Source organism: Acanthopagrus latus, chromosome 13 (genome assembly GCF_904848185.1).
Source record: "Acanthopagrus latus isolate v.2019 chromosome 13, fAcaLat1.1, whole genome shotgun sequence".
Lineage (NCBI taxonomy): Eukaryota > Metazoa > Chordata > Actinopteri > Spariformes > Sparidae > Acanthopagrus > Acanthopagrus latus.
In genome coordinates, this window is record NC_051051.1 from 16,540,340 (window position 1) to 16,557,445 (window position 17,106).

General features: G+C 40.1%; 1 protein-coding gene across 3 annotated transcripts in view; it reads left to right on the forward strand.

The window, feature by feature from the left end:
• The window catches only part of pknox2 (pbx/knotted 1 homeobox 2), a 100,644-nt gene extending 89,484 nt beyond the window's left edge, over positions 1-11,160 (forward strand). For 2 of the 3 annotated variants that reach the window (XM_037120555.1, XM_037120554.1), the window contains 7 exons: positions 623-808; positions 987-1,122; positions 2,579-2,676; positions 7,941-8,072; positions 8,244-8,320; positions 9,185-9,363; positions 9,901-11,160. In XM_037120555.1, coding sequence (XP_036976450.1) covers positions 623-808; positions 987-1,122; positions 2,579-2,676; positions 7,941-8,072; positions 8,244-8,320; positions 9,185-9,363; positions 9,901-10,160 — 1,068 coding nt within the window. In that variant the 3' untranslated portion in view covers positions 10,161-11,160. The remainder of the gene's footprint in view (positions 1-622; positions 809-986; positions 1,123-2,578; positions 2,677-7,940; positions 8,073-8,243; positions 8,321-9,184; positions 9,364-9,900) is intronic. The other variant, XM_037120557.1, reaches the window with a different exon arrangement.
• Positions 11,161-17,106: the final 5,946 nt, after the last annotated feature.

Below are 17,106 nucleotides of genomic sequence, written 5' to 3' on the forward strand. Positions count from 1 at the left end.
ACAGATTTTTAACGCGACGAGAAATATCGTCGAGTTTAATCTCGCGAGATCTCGTGGCACGAGATCTCGTCACACCCCTAAGGACTATACAACATGTGTCATTAGGCAGCCAATCACCAGCATTATTAGATTTCTTTCAAGCATGCTACATGCTTATTGACTTACTAACGCTGATGAGATTTACTTCTCAGAATTTGAAATTTGGTACCGAATGACGAGGATTGTTGGTACTCGTTTGGCAAGTCGTAAAAGGCAAAGTGCATTTTTACTTGTATAGCACAAATCCACAGCAAAAGTCAACTAGAGCAGGTTCGACCATACTGTTCAATTTACTAATTTACAGAGAGCCAACAGTTCCTCTTCATGAGCAAGCATGTGTTTACAATGGGGAGAAAAACTGCTTGTATCGAGGCAATTCAGCTGATTTCGGTGCTCAGGCTAAACTCATCCGTGTATAATTTAGTGCACATTTTTTTTAGCTCACCAATATGCTAAAATTCCATAACATTTCAACAAAGCTATTATCGAATAGGTAAATCAATCTTAGTAATCAACGAAGGGACTCTTTTGTAGCATGACAAAAAGGTGAACTGTTGATGTTTTGTGTCTCTGTTTCCCCCAGATGGTAAAGGCTATTCAGGTGCTTCGGATCCACCTATTGGAGTTGGAGAAGGTCAATGAGCTCTGTAAAGATTTCTGCAACCGTTACATCACCTGCCTCAAGACCAAGATGCACAGCGACAACCTCCTCCGTAACGACCTCGGAGGACCCTATTCTCCATCGCACACCAGTCTCAACATGCAGCAGGTCAGTCAGGAACTTTGTCAGGATCTTACGATTCTTTGATAATATCCGTCTCTGAGCAGCAGTCACACATTCATCATTTGTCACCAGGCAGAGTTTGCTGTTGGGAGTGTCTCGGTTACAAAAACAGTAGAGCTACCTCTTTAAATTTGCTCACTAGTGTCTCTCTGTGATCCCCCAGGAACTAATTCAGACCTCCTCTCCATCCATGACCTCTGTCTCCAGCTCTGTTAACCCTTCAGGGATTGTGGTGCCTGCCGGGGGTCTGCAACAGGGCAATGTCGCCATGACTACAATCAACTCTCAAGTGGTGTCAGGTGAGCATGTGACTCCAAACACAACCATTTAAACTCGAGGACTGACACATACACAACTGTATTTTGGATTGTATTAGTTTTCTACTTGCATGGAATCATAGTAAAAACTCCTAATGACAGACAAGCGGTTTGATTTCATATAGACTTCATATATTAAAATTTCCATTTTTTTACCTTTACAACGCATCATTTCCGCACCTGTCCAATATTATTAGCAACTAGAAATAGATTGTGTATAAAATTGCTGAACCCCTCATTTTTGTACAGTCTTATCCAGTCTTCTGCAGTCTGAACTTATGCAGTATTCAACTCTTGACCTTTTTTTTTTGTTTGATCGCGCTCTCTCCAACTGAGGCCAAAAGGAAATCATCTTCAATTCTTTGATTTCAAAAAAAAAAAAAAAAAAAAGAACTCAATGCTTTTATCTTTTCTACTGCAATCCACATTGTTCAGGTGTAACCTTCGCCAGCATATCCAATATGTTGCTGCTTGGCTGAAATATTAATGAAATATACTTTAATTCAAATGTATTCGCTGTAATATTTTTCATAATTTGTTCAATTCATCTCCACTTCCTTGTTGCCTCATTGTTTGTTCCCTCCCTGATTTCACAGTTCGGTCTGTTTTGCATTGTTTTTTTTAACTGTAAAACACTTTGTTACTTCGTTAAAGGCTATTATAATTAATATTCTCCAGAGGACTGTTGCAATGAAATGACGTTCGACACATAAAATGCTGCTGTCTAAACAGATTAAAACACGCTGTGGTAAATGTAAATGCAAACTTTTACTTGAGGCATGTGGCATTTAAAGTAGTTTACTACTACAGTATGTCACATCAGTCAACATCAGTAATCCACACTGGCAAATTTATATGTGCATGTAATGAAGAATATTTAATATGATGAGCATGTTTTTTTTTTTTTTTTTTAATTTTATCTTTGCAGAGCACATGCAATATACACCATTCTACAATATGTAACATTGAAACGCTTTTATTTCAACGTTCTCTCTTCTCTATATCTATCGGACTGAGTTTTGTGTTTATGTATATCAGAGAGCCATGATAGCTTCCTTCACAGGGTGCCTGGCTGATCTTATAATGTCAAGCCTGTACAGTGAAATGTTAATCCTGCCCTCTGGAAATCCCTTTTAACCCAAAATAAATCAATGTGTCTGCCTTTGATCACTACACACTGAAGAGCTCAAACAGACTGTGATGAGAGTATCTTGATCAGGACTAATTAAGCCTGCAGCAAAAACTCACTCCCTTCTTTTTATTCAGGGGTTAAAGGACGTTAATGCCCCTTGAATCTAATCATTTTGTCTCTTGTTTGCGGTGTGTTTTTGTTTGCCGGGCTGACGTGAAGTTAATAAGGCTCTGGTGGTAGTGCGGATGTGGCTGCCAGTAGCTGCTGAAGCCACTTGATACTCATGACGCCAAATTATCCCCTCAGGTGGGACCCTGTACCAGCCGGTTGCCATGGTGACATCGCAAGGGCAAGTGTTAACGCAGGCGCTGCCGCCGGGAACCATTCAGATCCAGAACTCACAGGTAAAAGAGTCCGACTGCCGGGTGCTTTGGCGGACACATTTGCTCTCCGTCTCGGCCCTCACCACCAGCTCTCAAATTTGTTATTATTAAAAGCACCTCCTTACATCTCACAGAAACCCCCCCTGGGCTCTGTCTGAACACAGGCCTCCTGCTGATAGACAAAATGGAAATTCTCGTGAACTTCAGGGCGTTTATATGATCCCGTCAGGCTTGACTGGCAATTAAAGTCATGTAAGGCCACGCACTTAAGACTAAATTCATTCTCACCGAAGATCAAATATTTTTGACGATTTGATTTACACAGCTGCATGAAATAAACATCAAAGTTAATTCAGACCCTTCTCACTCACAATCACCCAACCCTTTGACACCTGCATGAAGCACAGCACACAATGTTTTATGCTTTTCCATAAAAGGCTTTAAGAACAGTCAAACCCACATGGATGCTTGGAATTTTTTTTTTCGTTTGTTTTATTGATACACAAAGACACATTTGAGGTTTTAATATTACTTTTTCATTTCACAAGGTTGCTGCAGTTGAATTAAGATATGTGGGACACACTGAAGTCCTCCCTCCATACTTGTCATGGATAGATACAGTTCAAATGAACAATAACACATTTAACTGAATGCTACATCATACGAAGGAGGACATTGTCAATTTGGGCGGATATCATGATATCACATAAATAAAAGGTGGTGCTTTTGAGGATATTTTTTGTAATTTTTGAGGTAGATTTTGGATTTTGCAATATGGCCCAAAACTGTAATGTAATTTTATGACCAAACTACTCAGCCGTGTGCTTGTAGTTTCAAAAAGTATGCATTCAAACAATAGAAATGGAAAGAGACAAACCATCATCGAGGATATTGGAGGTAAAGGCTGCTGTCAACAACTTAGTTAAGCCAGTGAGAATAAATGTGTTACGTGGATAGCCAAAAGCAATGCCATCTGCAATGCCAGCAAGAGTGGTTTCCCTGCAGTTGCGCAGGAAAAAAAAAAAATATATAAAAAGACAACACCCATTCTAGCCATGAGCAGTTAACTCTGCTGCTCTCTGGCAAAAGATACGGAAGTATCCTCTGCTGTCCCACCATTCACCAGACTCCTGAACTCATCCTCAGCACTCCAACATAAAACCTAGTTTTATCTTATTTAGCAAAAAGGCAATATAACTTGTATTTTGTTGATAACTACATGAACCTTGAGCCTTAAACCTTGAAATAAAGCTGCTACAAGGTAAACAGCTCAAGTAGAGAGCCAGTGTTAAACCTCACATATTAAAAAGTGAATCAAACTTTGTCATTCACTTTTTGCAAAGCTTTTTGAATGCAGTAAAACAAAATACAACTTTCTTTTTCTTTGCACATTCTTACATACAATGCAGTGTCTGTTCATCATGCCTACGTGTTTTTTCAGGCAGACAGTAAACCATCAGAAGACTATTCACAATGCTTTGTGAAAGAAGTACAGAGAGATTCTGACCTGGATAACTGGCGCTGACTCACTGACAGACAGTCAACACAGGACTGACACAGCAGACTGAAGGCAAAACAATAGACTAACTAATCAACGCAGACAAAATGTTCTTTATTCAAAGGTGGCTCAATGAAAAAAATGGAGCTCAGTTTCCAAGTAAGGGGTCTGTCTTTGGCAGTAGCACTGATCATGTCTTTGATACAGTTTGTATCATTAGTGTAGAACGTTCTGGGGACAGACAGCATTACTATACTACATAAAGTACTACTCATTTGTCTTATTTGTGCATGTAAGATGGCCTGAGTTAGTTGTATGAATGTCCACATGACTTTATTGTGTAGATTTCATATTTTTTAATTTCATTTTCTGATAGAAGAAATACAATTTTATTTGAGCCACAAGTTTGATTGACAATGCACTATTAAGATATGTAACCAAGACAATGCACTTGACGCTAAATTTACATTTCTCTTCATAATAGACTTTGATACTAGGATGGAAAATTGCTACTAGTTTTTGAACCACACAACTGCAGTGCAAGTGGGTGGACAGTTGGAATTTAGAATTACGGATTGATGAACTTGTTTAAATCGATTTTTACGATCCAGTTTTAAAATCGCTCTTTTCTTTTTGTTTTAGACATTTCAAGCCTATGCATGTCTCAGAAAAGCAACATGCTAGGGGGATATAACGCATCACTAGTGAGGCCAGTCTTTGTCTGGCCTTGGTGGTCTCAACATCTGCCTTTAGACATAAAAAAAACTGGGAGCAGGGGGAGTTTAAACCAGTGCTCCGAGAGCAGCAGTAGTGGCCTGAAGAGCGGGTTCAGTTTCAGGCAGGTAATTCTGTGCTTGACAGTCAGAGGAGGCCTCGGTGAATAGCCGTGACCCAGCTGAGGCAGAGTGCTACATGCGGGCTGGGAATTGAACACAGACCCGTCGCTGCTTTAACGACAAGCCCCGAGTAATCACACTCCTGAGCTCGGTGCCGCCAATTAATTCAACCTCGCTTTCCCCCGGAACACACGCACTCCCAAGGCTGAGGGGGGGATAAGAGGAGAGTTATCCACGTGACACCCAGCTGCAACTGTAATGAGTCTTGTTTTGTGTGGGGAGTATGGGGGGGGGGGGATCTAAGCGTGTGTGAATGTGCATTTATGGGCATTGTGTGTTGAGGGCGGTTTGTCTGTTATTTATCTCCGAGACAGCAGAGATTCTCTCCACTACTACGCGCTGCATAAAACTAATCAATTTTATATTCTTTTGCAGACTTGTGTTTTTTTTTATCTATTCATGCATTTTATCCTGGATGCCCAAGCATATGAAATTTAAGTATGCTCCCCTCTGAAATATTTTAGCCTTCACAATCGGCCACCTCATTCAGGAATAATCGCAAAATGACACAGAGCTGGTGTTAATGCTTGGTACTGTACAATGACAATAACAGATTAACAGGATTTGTCTCATATTAAACATTACATATTTATGCAGGCAGTGTTGGATGTGATTCCCTTCATGTGTATGAGTGTACGTCTCCATACGCTATGTGTTTTTATTCAGGATATGAAGTATAGCTCTTTGCAGATAGCGTCAAAGAGGGTTTGGTAATGGTTGCTGTTGAGGGCCCACTGTGTTTCGTATTATCTGCCTCAGAGCACACGTACACATTTATCTCCACAGTGAAATGAATACACACATATAGCACTATAGTGTGGATGAAGAAACACACAGAGTTGTTTTGTTTTTTCTTTTTTTTTTTTTAACTGAAGGAAACTTCGACTAACCCTAACCCTTCTCCCTTGGGAATCTGAGGCTAAGCTTTCACCATAACCCCAAACTTTTAGCCTGAGGGCACAAAACCGACAACTGAAAAACTACAGGCGATGAAGGCTGACTGTCAGGTTCCCTCATTTCGCTTCTGTCCCAGCCAAAAAGCCGCACTTGAACATGCTGTAAAGAATTCGGCCAGCGACTAGCTTGTTCACTTGGTGCCTGAGTGAGCAGCAGCGATAACTCGCCATACCACCAGGTGGCTGTTGTCTGTATCCTTCTTATGAAAAGGGAAACCGGACACAACTCTCTCTATTATGACCACTTCTAATTGAGAACATGTCTGATGAAATGTTTCTAATGGCATTTGTGAGGGCGAAAAAAAACTTGGACACTTTCCCTTATCTCTTTTCTCTTCTTGTGCACTGATTCTTCATGGGAGTTGAGTTGAGTCTCCATATGTGACTGTGTGAATACATTTTCCCACACGCACACAAAAGGCAGGTTTGTGTGTGTGGCCACAAGAAGGACTCAAGGACAAGTGTGGTGATATTTTATATTCCTCCTACTGTCAACAAATACCATGAAGAGGATAGAACCATCTATGAGTTCATCTATCTATGGCACAGTGCAGTGCAGCACACAGTACAATGGTTCCTACTGAGGACACACATTTTTGAAATTGGCTCAGAAACATGTGTTTTTTTTCTTTTTTCTTTTAAATCAAATGCTCATTAATTCCCTACAACTGACCACTGTAGTATTTAACAATACTTACTCACAAATTACTCACTATTTTTTTTTTTTTTTAAATCCATTTCGGAGACTATTTTCAGCAGTGGATTACTCCATATTCCATGATCCCTATTTGAAGGATTTGGGGCAGCAGGACGGTGTATGTGGGATTGAGTTAAAATGAACTTCACTACACTACGTGTGTGTACTTGTGTGTTAATGCTGATGAAGAAACAAGTCACCCAGTGCAACAGCACTGCTCATTAATGTGTTTTTATACAACAAAGGAGCTCTATGGCACAGAGTAGGAGGATATAATGTACATCAGGCTTTGACTGACACAGTACTTGTTAGAATGATACACCCATTGTTAAGATCTTCTATGAGGTTTGTTTATAATAGGAAAAATACAGAACATCAGCAAACGTTTTCAACATTTTGTATATCCCCAGAAGGAGCGGGTCCTTCCCTGTGGATTCCACCATGTTAGTTTTTTTTTGTTTTTAGCAGCCACCATAAGGGAGAGTGAGATGACAGGTATTTTGTTGTTTGCGGTCTAAAATCCTACACAGTGGACCTTTAACTAGGACATCCAAGAATCCAAAACTTACCTGAACTTACTCTCATCTTCAACCACAGTCCAGTCCTTTGACGATCATAACAACCCAAAGTGTCCTCACAAGAACATTGGACTATCAGTCCTCACAGGAACAGTTTAGCCATACCAAACACATGGGCTCACACACATACACACACACATCCATATGTACACCGCAGGCTGTCAAAGACTGTCAATACTCTGAGAGCATCCCGTCCTTCAGCACTCCAAACAATAACATCTGAATAATGATTTCTCACTGAACACAAAGACATGCTTAGGTCAACACAAATCAAAAACGAAGCCAAACACAGTCACACTTCATATCAGCTCCTCGCGCATTCAGCACCAAACTGTGAAATCCAAACTTCTGAGAGAAAGCTCACCTGACCCTCCACCCTTCAAACACCTCGTCGAAGAACCAAACAGAAGACTGACCCTCTTGTGTTTCCACATAGTCAAGGGGGCTGCTTTTTTTATATTTTAAGTATCATTACTCAAATTCAGTTACCATGGTGACACTTGAGGAGGTGTTTCTGCCCTTGCCACTGAAAAAAAAAAAAAGATAGGTAATTGGTAGTCTCCCTTTGTTTCCGTGGCAACAATAACTAATCCCCACCATCCACTCTGTTCTTCCTTTTCCTTTCTTCCTTTTTGTTTCCCAACCCTGTGTGTTTCAAAGGTGAACGTGGACCTGTCGTCCCTGTTGGACAGCGAAGACAAGAAGTCCAAGAATAAGAGAGGTGTCCTGCCCAAACATGCCACCAACATCATGCGCTCTTGGCTCTTTCAGCATCTCATGGTGAGGCAAATGGTAATTTGTTGGCCTTTCCAAGGGAAGTGTGAATGATGTATGGAGATTGTATATGGAGATCACCGACTGGTCAGAGAGAAAGACATGTCAGTGTTTAGAGGTTTCATTTGGTGGTTTTAATGTGAAAAGTCAGTACTGAGTCAAACGCAATTCATTTTTTTCTCGTTACAGCACCCATACCCAACAGAAGATGAGAAAAGGCAGATTGCAGCACAAACAAATCTAACCCTTCTGCAAGTGAACAACTGGTAAGATGCTGTCCTCATGTGTCTATGTAGACATAAAGACACATATTATATAGGTGGGAAAACAACTGGAGACTTTGATCGAATTGAGCATGGGAAATACCAGCACTCATCAATGCATTGCTGGCACGGTGGCGCCATCTTCTGGCACTTATTATCAAGTACACCTGAGATTGAATTGGATCTCCTTGGCACGCTCTTCTTTAATCACTCAAAATACAAACACACAAAACGATTTGACTCTGAGTCACATCATTGACTAAGTATTTTAATTGCAAGTAAGTTGTCCATCTAATTTTATTACACAAGTTCAGTGGAAGGTATCATATTTAATGCTTTTTTCCATCTTGTTAAGTTACTCTGATCAAATTAAATATCTTATTCAGATCAAATTAAATAATTATTTATCAATTATTTAATTATTATTCATTTGTGTTATTTGCACACATTGACTAAAAATGTCCATAAAATGTGACACACAATAGATACAAAAATACATTACCTACTATACTTAAACTCACTGTATTTATTTAGGAATGTAATTTTTTTGAAGAGATCTGAGATCAAAGAGATCAAGAGATCAAAAAAATTAAGGTTGAACGAGCAGAATTTGCTACTTTGCTACCTTTTTAGAGGTTTAGAGGTTGTATAAAGAATGGGAATTTTAAATGACTGTATTTACTATGGTTAAATTGTGTGTGTGTGTGTATATATATATATATATATATATATATATATATATATATATATATATATATATATATATATATATATTAATATATATATACATATATATAAGAAATTATGGGCTTCATTTTTGCTTAAATGGTGGTTATCCTGACATCAACTCCTGTCTCGTTCTCACAGGTTCATAAACGCTCGTCGGCGTATCCTCCAGCCTATGTTGGATGCTAGTAATCCAGACCCAGCTCCTAAAGCAAAGAAGATGAAGTCCCAGCACCGTCCAACACAACGTTTCTGGCCTGATTCCATCGTGGCTGGAGTTCTGCAGACACATAGATCTCAAACAGGAAACAACTCAGACAGTATGTCAGCACCAACATTTCTCCAGAAAAAAAAACAAAACACAGACACACCAATAATATTCCCTGACTTCCAAGACTTTTCTTATTGTTTAACTGCATGCATGATGTTTGCATTTTAACCACTAGGTGCCACTACTGACCCTTTCATTTTATCACTCAAGAACACCTAAAAGCAAAAGTATCAAATTATGGAATAAAATCTGCCCGTGAAATCTGAGCGTGTATTTAAAATGACAAGTCCATTTCTCCTGAGAATAGTTAGATAAAGAAGATATGGACATCCAAAAGGAAATGCCTAGTTTTTCATGTCAAGGCCCACTGTAGGTCCCTCATATCTTTCCCCATATTTGCATATTCTTCAGTTTGGTTTTCATTTGACTTAGTTGCCTGAAAGCAAAATACTTGACAAATACTACCAAGGTGCCCAAGTGAATCCATTATTTCAGCTATATGCAGTTTTTACATTTTTTTTTTTTTAGAATGGATAGGTTTATGATCTCATGTAAACCTCTCTGCTGTCTCCCTGCCTCCTCTCAGACCCGCTGAGCATGGACAGCCTCCAGTCCCTGTCGTCCGACTCAGCCACCCTGGCAATGCAGCAAGCCATGCTGGGAGCCGACGACTCCATGGATGGCACAGAGGAGGAGGATGAAGAGGAGGAGGAGGAGGAAGAGGAGGAAGGGATGGAGGAGGAAGAGGAAGAGGAGGACGGAGAGGAGGAAAATGACAGGGGGAGGCAAATGTCCAGCGTAGGAAGGAGAGATCTGAACATGGATCACCGAGAGGAACTGGAGTAGTGGAACAGAGAAGAAGACTGAATGAACTTTGACCTCAGTTGTCCCTCCCCCAGAATGGCCTCATTTAAACTCGACGCTAATGCTAAGTGACTCTCGAGAGCATTTAAGGGCATATTAGGTTTTCTCCAAATTCATCAGAGACTCTCCCGAAGAGCCACTGTGGAGTCCAATCTGATACAATGACCTTCATGATTATAGAGGACGAATATTAGTTAAACGATGAATATGTGTTGTTTCATTTGATATAGTATGTTTTCATGCAGTGAAATATTTGGATATTAGCACATTCTTTTTTTTTTTACTCCAGTGCTCCTGTCATTTGTGGAAGGAAATGGCACAGAAACTATAAGGCTGAAGATACTGACAGTTTCAAATTAAGGACAGTTGGAGGAAGAGTTTAGAAAAAAAAAAAAAAAAAAAAAAGTACATGATTACATTTGTTGTTTTAAGAGAGAGATGACATCTTGAGGTATTGGGTAGTTGCACAAGCATTAGAGAACTACCAACAACTCAATCGCCCAAAGGAATGTTGGGAATGTACGTTTCTGCAAACCACAGATATGTTAAAATTCACACCTTCTTATGTTCTTTTGTTTACATTTCTGTACTATCTATTTTAAATTTCTTCATTTTCTTTCCCCCCAAAAAATCTGTGACAACACTGTGGTGGTTAGGGTCAAGTTAAAGCTGCAGCCTGGAGTTTTGAGAAAAAAGTGGATAGAATATGGCCAGAATATTTGAATGAGCACAGCTCCCAGTTCCCTCCTTCTTCCTCTCTGGTGCGCTGCAGCACTGCCTTCAAAGCCCCTCCCCACAGAGGAGCCTGCTGTGCATGAGCAGGCTTGTAACCATGGTAACAGAGGAAGCCAGATAACCAAGATGTCACATTCAAAATAACAACAACATAAGCCCTGATTGTTCTATTTCTGACCAATACATGCCGATCAATGTATATATTCCGAATAAAACACACTATTCCTCACATTGCTGTAGACCTTACCAGCTAATAATGTGCACTGCATTTTTTTCTCTGAGGCATGAGTAACCTTTATTTCTCTAAACCAATTCAACCATTTCAGAGCGTCCCGAGCACAAACTAATCTTATTATAGCTGTCCGGTCACTTGAAAGACACTTTTGCTAACCAATAGCCATAAAGACAGAGCTAAACACCGGAGTAAACATACAAGCTAACAAGCTAGATTTAGCAGCAAGCTACGTAGCTTGACTGCAACATCGTACGGCCATATGCGCTATTGTGAGTATTACTGTAACCGCCACCACCATAGCCTTGTGGTTAAAACATAGAATTAAACATATATCAAGCAGGGGTCCTTACTTGTCCAGCAGAAAAGCCACGTATTTGAGAGTATCAGTGGCTTGCAGAAATGTTAACTGCCAACATTTTTCCCGATGACTGAAAAATCATTGTGCAGTGAAAGGTTTTAAACTGAATCTGTCCAGATACGTTGTCAACATGAAATGAGTAACAAAAACAGATGCAGCTTTTTTGAACTGTTCATTTAATGTGACTGAAAGCTGACAGTCTGCTTTCTCACTTCACAGATAATGTGTCATTTTGCTTCCTAAAAATAGAGCAAGGAGCCAAAAGACAGGGTGAAAAAAAAGGTGTATTACTTTCCAAATATCTGCTGAAGTGACTGTGTATGTTGGCTTCCACTGCTGGGACATCATTCACGCCTTTTTAAATGACTCATAGGTTCTCAGGTCGAACTACACTCGCATTCGGCATGTCTCTTCCTCATGAGTGAAACACTTGACTCATCGCTGCAGCATGACTTTTGAAATGATCTTAGTTTATTTTTTTCCTGTCCCATGAGCAAAGAAAATCTGTAGTAAACCAGTGTATACGGACTGCACATATAGTATGTATATTAGATTTTTCATATGTTTGCATTCTGGTGTTGAAGGTTTGCATATTTATTCAGTTCTTATTTTGTGTGGCCTCGGTGGGTAGCTCAAGGATCAACATGACAAAGACAGCTGCTTGTGCATTGACTATAGTTTCTGCAAACTTTCTGAATAAGGCTGTTGTATTAGCTGGAGGCCATGCCCGTACTTGACTTTAACCATCAACTATTAGAAGATTGCTTGTGTATTTTGTGACCCTGGGTGATTCTGTCACAAAATAAAAGCATGGCAAGCACTGCCAGTCACTACAGACTGTCTCGCCCACATCTCAACATGGAGAGAAATCACACAAAGGAGGGGACAAGACTTTGGAAACACACGACAAAGCCAATGTCATTTACTGACAAACTTTTTCAAGGAGGAAGACAATTTTGAAGAAAATGAGAAAGAGGAAAAAAAAACAAAAAAACAACAAAAACTCAGTAGAAACGTCTGTTTCAATTTTATGTGAAGGCTTTTGAAGAAACTGTGAAACAATTTCAGCTCTCTGTTTTGTACTAAAACACACAAATGGAGTCGCCCGTTTCTAATGTGAAGATGTCTAGAAAAAGAGAACCCATGTTATAATGAATGTTCTGATTGTTCATTGTGAAGTATGTTGCTCATTAATATTCTTTTTTTTTTTTTCCCAATTACTTTTTTAAATGGATCTTCCAGAGCAAGTGACAGACAATAGGGAATATTTCTATTTCATTTGTACACTTTGTTGTCATAATCTATTGTGTTTCAATAGACCAATTTTAATAATTAAAACATGTAAAGGTACTGATCTTGACTTTGTGATATGACATTCTGCCATTCTGTTTTTGCCGAGTGAACACATCCTGCACCATGAATTGTAAAACAGAGAGTTGGCTGTTTCATGACAGGATAGGATGTTGGCAGCTCTTTGAATCACTGATCACATTGTGCCATGGGTTACGCACCATATTCTTCAAAAACAACACACATCACCATTCCTGAAACAACATGACTATTGCAGCTAACAGCAGCATATCTACTGGACCTTCTTAGTACGGTTTGGTTAGCTTTAGGAAAACACCGTGGTTTGGATTTAAATCGCTTAGTTCCTTCAGTTACTTCCGTTGCAAACATACATACGCCAACTAATGTTTCGTTAACCACATGAAAAGCTTCTCTACATTAGTAGGTTAAAAGAACTCAATGACGTCTGCTTTTGCACTGGACATGAACTCTCCTGAATGATAGTCCTGTGCTTGTTTAACCCAACCACCCACCCCTGATTTCCTCCCTACTCACACTTTCATTCATTTAATTCATTTTTGACCTGTGCGTCATTTTTCTAATGGGTTATTTTTCAGGAGATACTTAAAGGAGACAGTTTCCAGTCAGAGTTTGTGGTGAAAAAAAGCAGGCCGATATTTTTGACGTGGAGTCAGCACGTCTTCATCCGTATTTGTGACAACCAAGGCAGCTATTTTTTTAATCCAAAATATGTTCTACTCCTAAGCGTTCCAGACTAGCGCAACAAAATTACAACATAAAATGTATGATTGAACCCAAAGACACATAGGCAATTAAAGATACAATGTATCACTGGTTTGCAGAATTATACAACAACCAACATTTTCCAAGTGACTGGACGGCAAGGACGCCACAAGACAAAAAGAAGAAAACACAAGGCAATTAACATGAGCGTTGTTCCCTGACAGCCATGCTGTATCTAAGCCAGAAACACAACTGAGTGAGGCTTATATGTGTGTGTGACACTTCCGATCCTCTCAGTCCCCGCTCCATTGTAACATATTTACAGATTACAGAGTTAGTAGTTTAAATATTGGTTTAACTCCCCTCGTTTTCCCGTCACATGTGCAGTCTCCCACCCACTGGTTACTGCTAGCCTGTGATTTAACTTGCAGGGAGACGCCCACCCAAATGCTCTCCCACCTTTTCAACCAGCTCCCATAAAAGAACCCAACAGAGCGCTCAGGGTTTTGAACTTCTGAAATGTGGATTCTGCTTCCTTGGAGTAAATGGTAATCACTCCTGTGGGTTTTTGCTGCCCGAGCCACATTGTATTATTTTTACACAGCTTGTACGCCTGTGTATAATTACCACACTTGCGTTGTTTTCTGGTGCCTTGGTTCATCTCTAATTGCAGCAAGACTTATTAAATATCGGTTTCGGAGGACCTCTGCTCTTTTTCTCCTCCTCCGTGGCTCTCCAGTAGGAGAAATTTGAATTCCAAGGGCCATAGCAGGGCTTCAAAAGAAAACTGTATGTTAGGTGTAGGCAACATGCAGCAAAGTGATTAGGTAATTGATATTACCCTAATCCTATCACGAAAAAGCAAAACTCAAAAGATCTTTTATGTGGGAGGAGAGTCAACACTTCACTTCTTCTTTCATTATTCCACACAGGATTGTCTGTGCAGAAGGTCATAGAAGTCGCCAGTTTGAGTTAAAGCGGGAGAAAATATGAATATAATAATCTATGCCATACAGCTAAGGTAGGCGTTTTCATTTATCATGGGATTGCACTAGCCGCAGCTGCAAGAGTGGTCGTAAATCATTTACTTGTGTATTTTGTATTATTAACACAGAGTCAGGGTTGCTGCTGTGTACTGTTGTTCAGTTCAGACCAGTTTAGAGTTCAGTGAATTCAATACTTGAATGCAAGACTGGTCAGCTAAAATACTCTAGATATGAACAAGTGGAAATATGATGCAAAACAGAGAGATTCCGTATGTTATATTATTCTGTTATGTATGGTGGACAAATCAACAGTGGGTCACAGGGCAATGTTCAGAATTTGGGCAAGAAAACAAGAAAACTGGACAGGTTTTTCAGAGAAAAACATTCCTCTCATTCATCTCAATGGGCGCACTCTGTTGACGCAATGCCAAAAAAGGTTATTTGCAACCAAGTCAGGCAAAAGCTGTGATGGCCAATCAACTATATGTGCAAGGGATCATTCTCACTCCCGGGAGATTCACTGAAATGTGACCTGTCGTGTGGTTTGTCTGGCAGTGTTGTAACCTTCAAACTTCCAAGTCTTGTCGCATAGTATCCCTTGTTTGTCAAATGAGCTGTTAAACTCATGGGTCCATCATTTAACTGGACTCACTGAAGAATCTTATTTCGTCATCTCACTGGTACATGAAGCAACATCCAACAAAGCCTCTTAACGTTTATTTTAATACAGAGTGGCTTTCAGTGTTGTAAGTCTTTCAGTGTGATCCAACAACTCTAGCTCCCAACCATTCTTGGTACAAAAACAATTCAGGTATTTTTTTTTTTAGGGTTAGGGATCGGGCTACTATACAATTATACTTTTTATGGAGGTTTTGCTCATAATGACACACACCCAACTTTACAGAGCATTTTTAGCCTCTGTCAGCTCACCATTTTGGTTTTATGAACCGCAACTTGAATAATTTGTTTCACTCTTACTCGATGCGTCAGCACCATTACCAACCATAGCAGGCAGGTGTTTTCAACAAAAAAAAAAACAACTGAATGCTACCTATCTTTGTCCAGTAAGCAAAGACAAAGTTGCTTGTGGGGCATTTATTAGCTAAACAGCCATCTCAGTAGTTGATAGAAACCAAAAACATGTTGCTGTTTTGGTAATCGTTTTACTTGATTCCTTTATTTTGTCTGTTTTACTGTGATACAATTGATAGTTTGAACAAAGTGTGTGTTTCTTTCTTTTCTTTTTTTTTTTTAAACAACCAGATTCTCTCTGTCTTTCTTTGTCTGACTAGCTGCCTGGCTTGTTGTGGTCTGTGTAGCTTGACACAGTTTCCCTCGTAAAAAAAACACTAGCTGCGTATTTTGAGCGACGCAGGATGGAGAGCTGCTCTGAAGACACTTCTGAAACAGCTGTGTCTCCTCTGGTGGAATCACAAGCACTGTCAGGAATGGCTGTAACAGCTCCAGCCTCCACGTTCCAGCCATGCTCGGTGGAAGCAGGACTTGTTTGGGTGGACACAAACATGATGGGTAGAAAGAGAGGGGATGATTGCAGCAAGGGGCCACAGGTCGGATACAAACCGTGGGCCACTGCAGCTAGGACACAGCCTCTGTATATGGTGCACACACTCTACCAGCTGAGCTTCTGACATCGGTGCACTGAAACAGCAAACTTCACTGTGCATTCAACAGTATCTTCATGTCAGGTTATTTCCCTAAAAATCAGTTATTGCAGCTTAAGGTATCGTTGTATAAATGGTCTGCTATGTAGTTTGGGGGGAGGAATCTTAATCAGAAGAGAACAATCTTAATTGCTTGATTTCCATTCCTAAACAAACAAAACTATGTAGTAAAACTAAAACTACTCACCTTAAGTTTTGGGTAAGACTGTGATCGGTGTTCAAAGTGTCACTTGGTGAGAGCCAAATCAAGCTGGTTTATGGCATTAGGGAAGAACCAAATCTCCCTTTCTTGGAGCAGAATTTTGTCCTGCATCACTTGCATTTGCATCAGGTTAGAAAGTGATTACTTCACAAGCTGGTATGAACAGGAGGAATGAGTACAGCCATCGAAACGTTTTAATTCCATTCGACAAATCATCTGTGAGAACTCCATCCGACGAATCTGACGACATCCTGTGGCTCTCCTTGATTTATATCACAAATCGAAATCACTCCATCAAAAAGAATTATGCACACTGTTCTATGCTCTCACACACATGTACTGCAAAGGTCAGAAACATGGCTGCATCCCTGTTGTATGTTTGTTGTACAGTATTTCAGCTCTGAGGCTGAAGTGCAGTAAAAATAGTCTCAGAATGACAGAGGCTGAAAAAGCCACTGGCGATGGTTCACTTGTTTGAAGCGGGCCACAGACACACAGTGTGGACAGACTAGAGAAACACACACACACACACACACACACACACACACACACACACACACACACACACACAGACACACACACACACACACACACACAGACACACACACCAACAGCATGGCCCAGTGTTGGGTACTGGAGGTCTGCTGCAGTCAGTGCCATCTGGGCGCCTACATGCTCCCAGATGTCCTCTCTGTA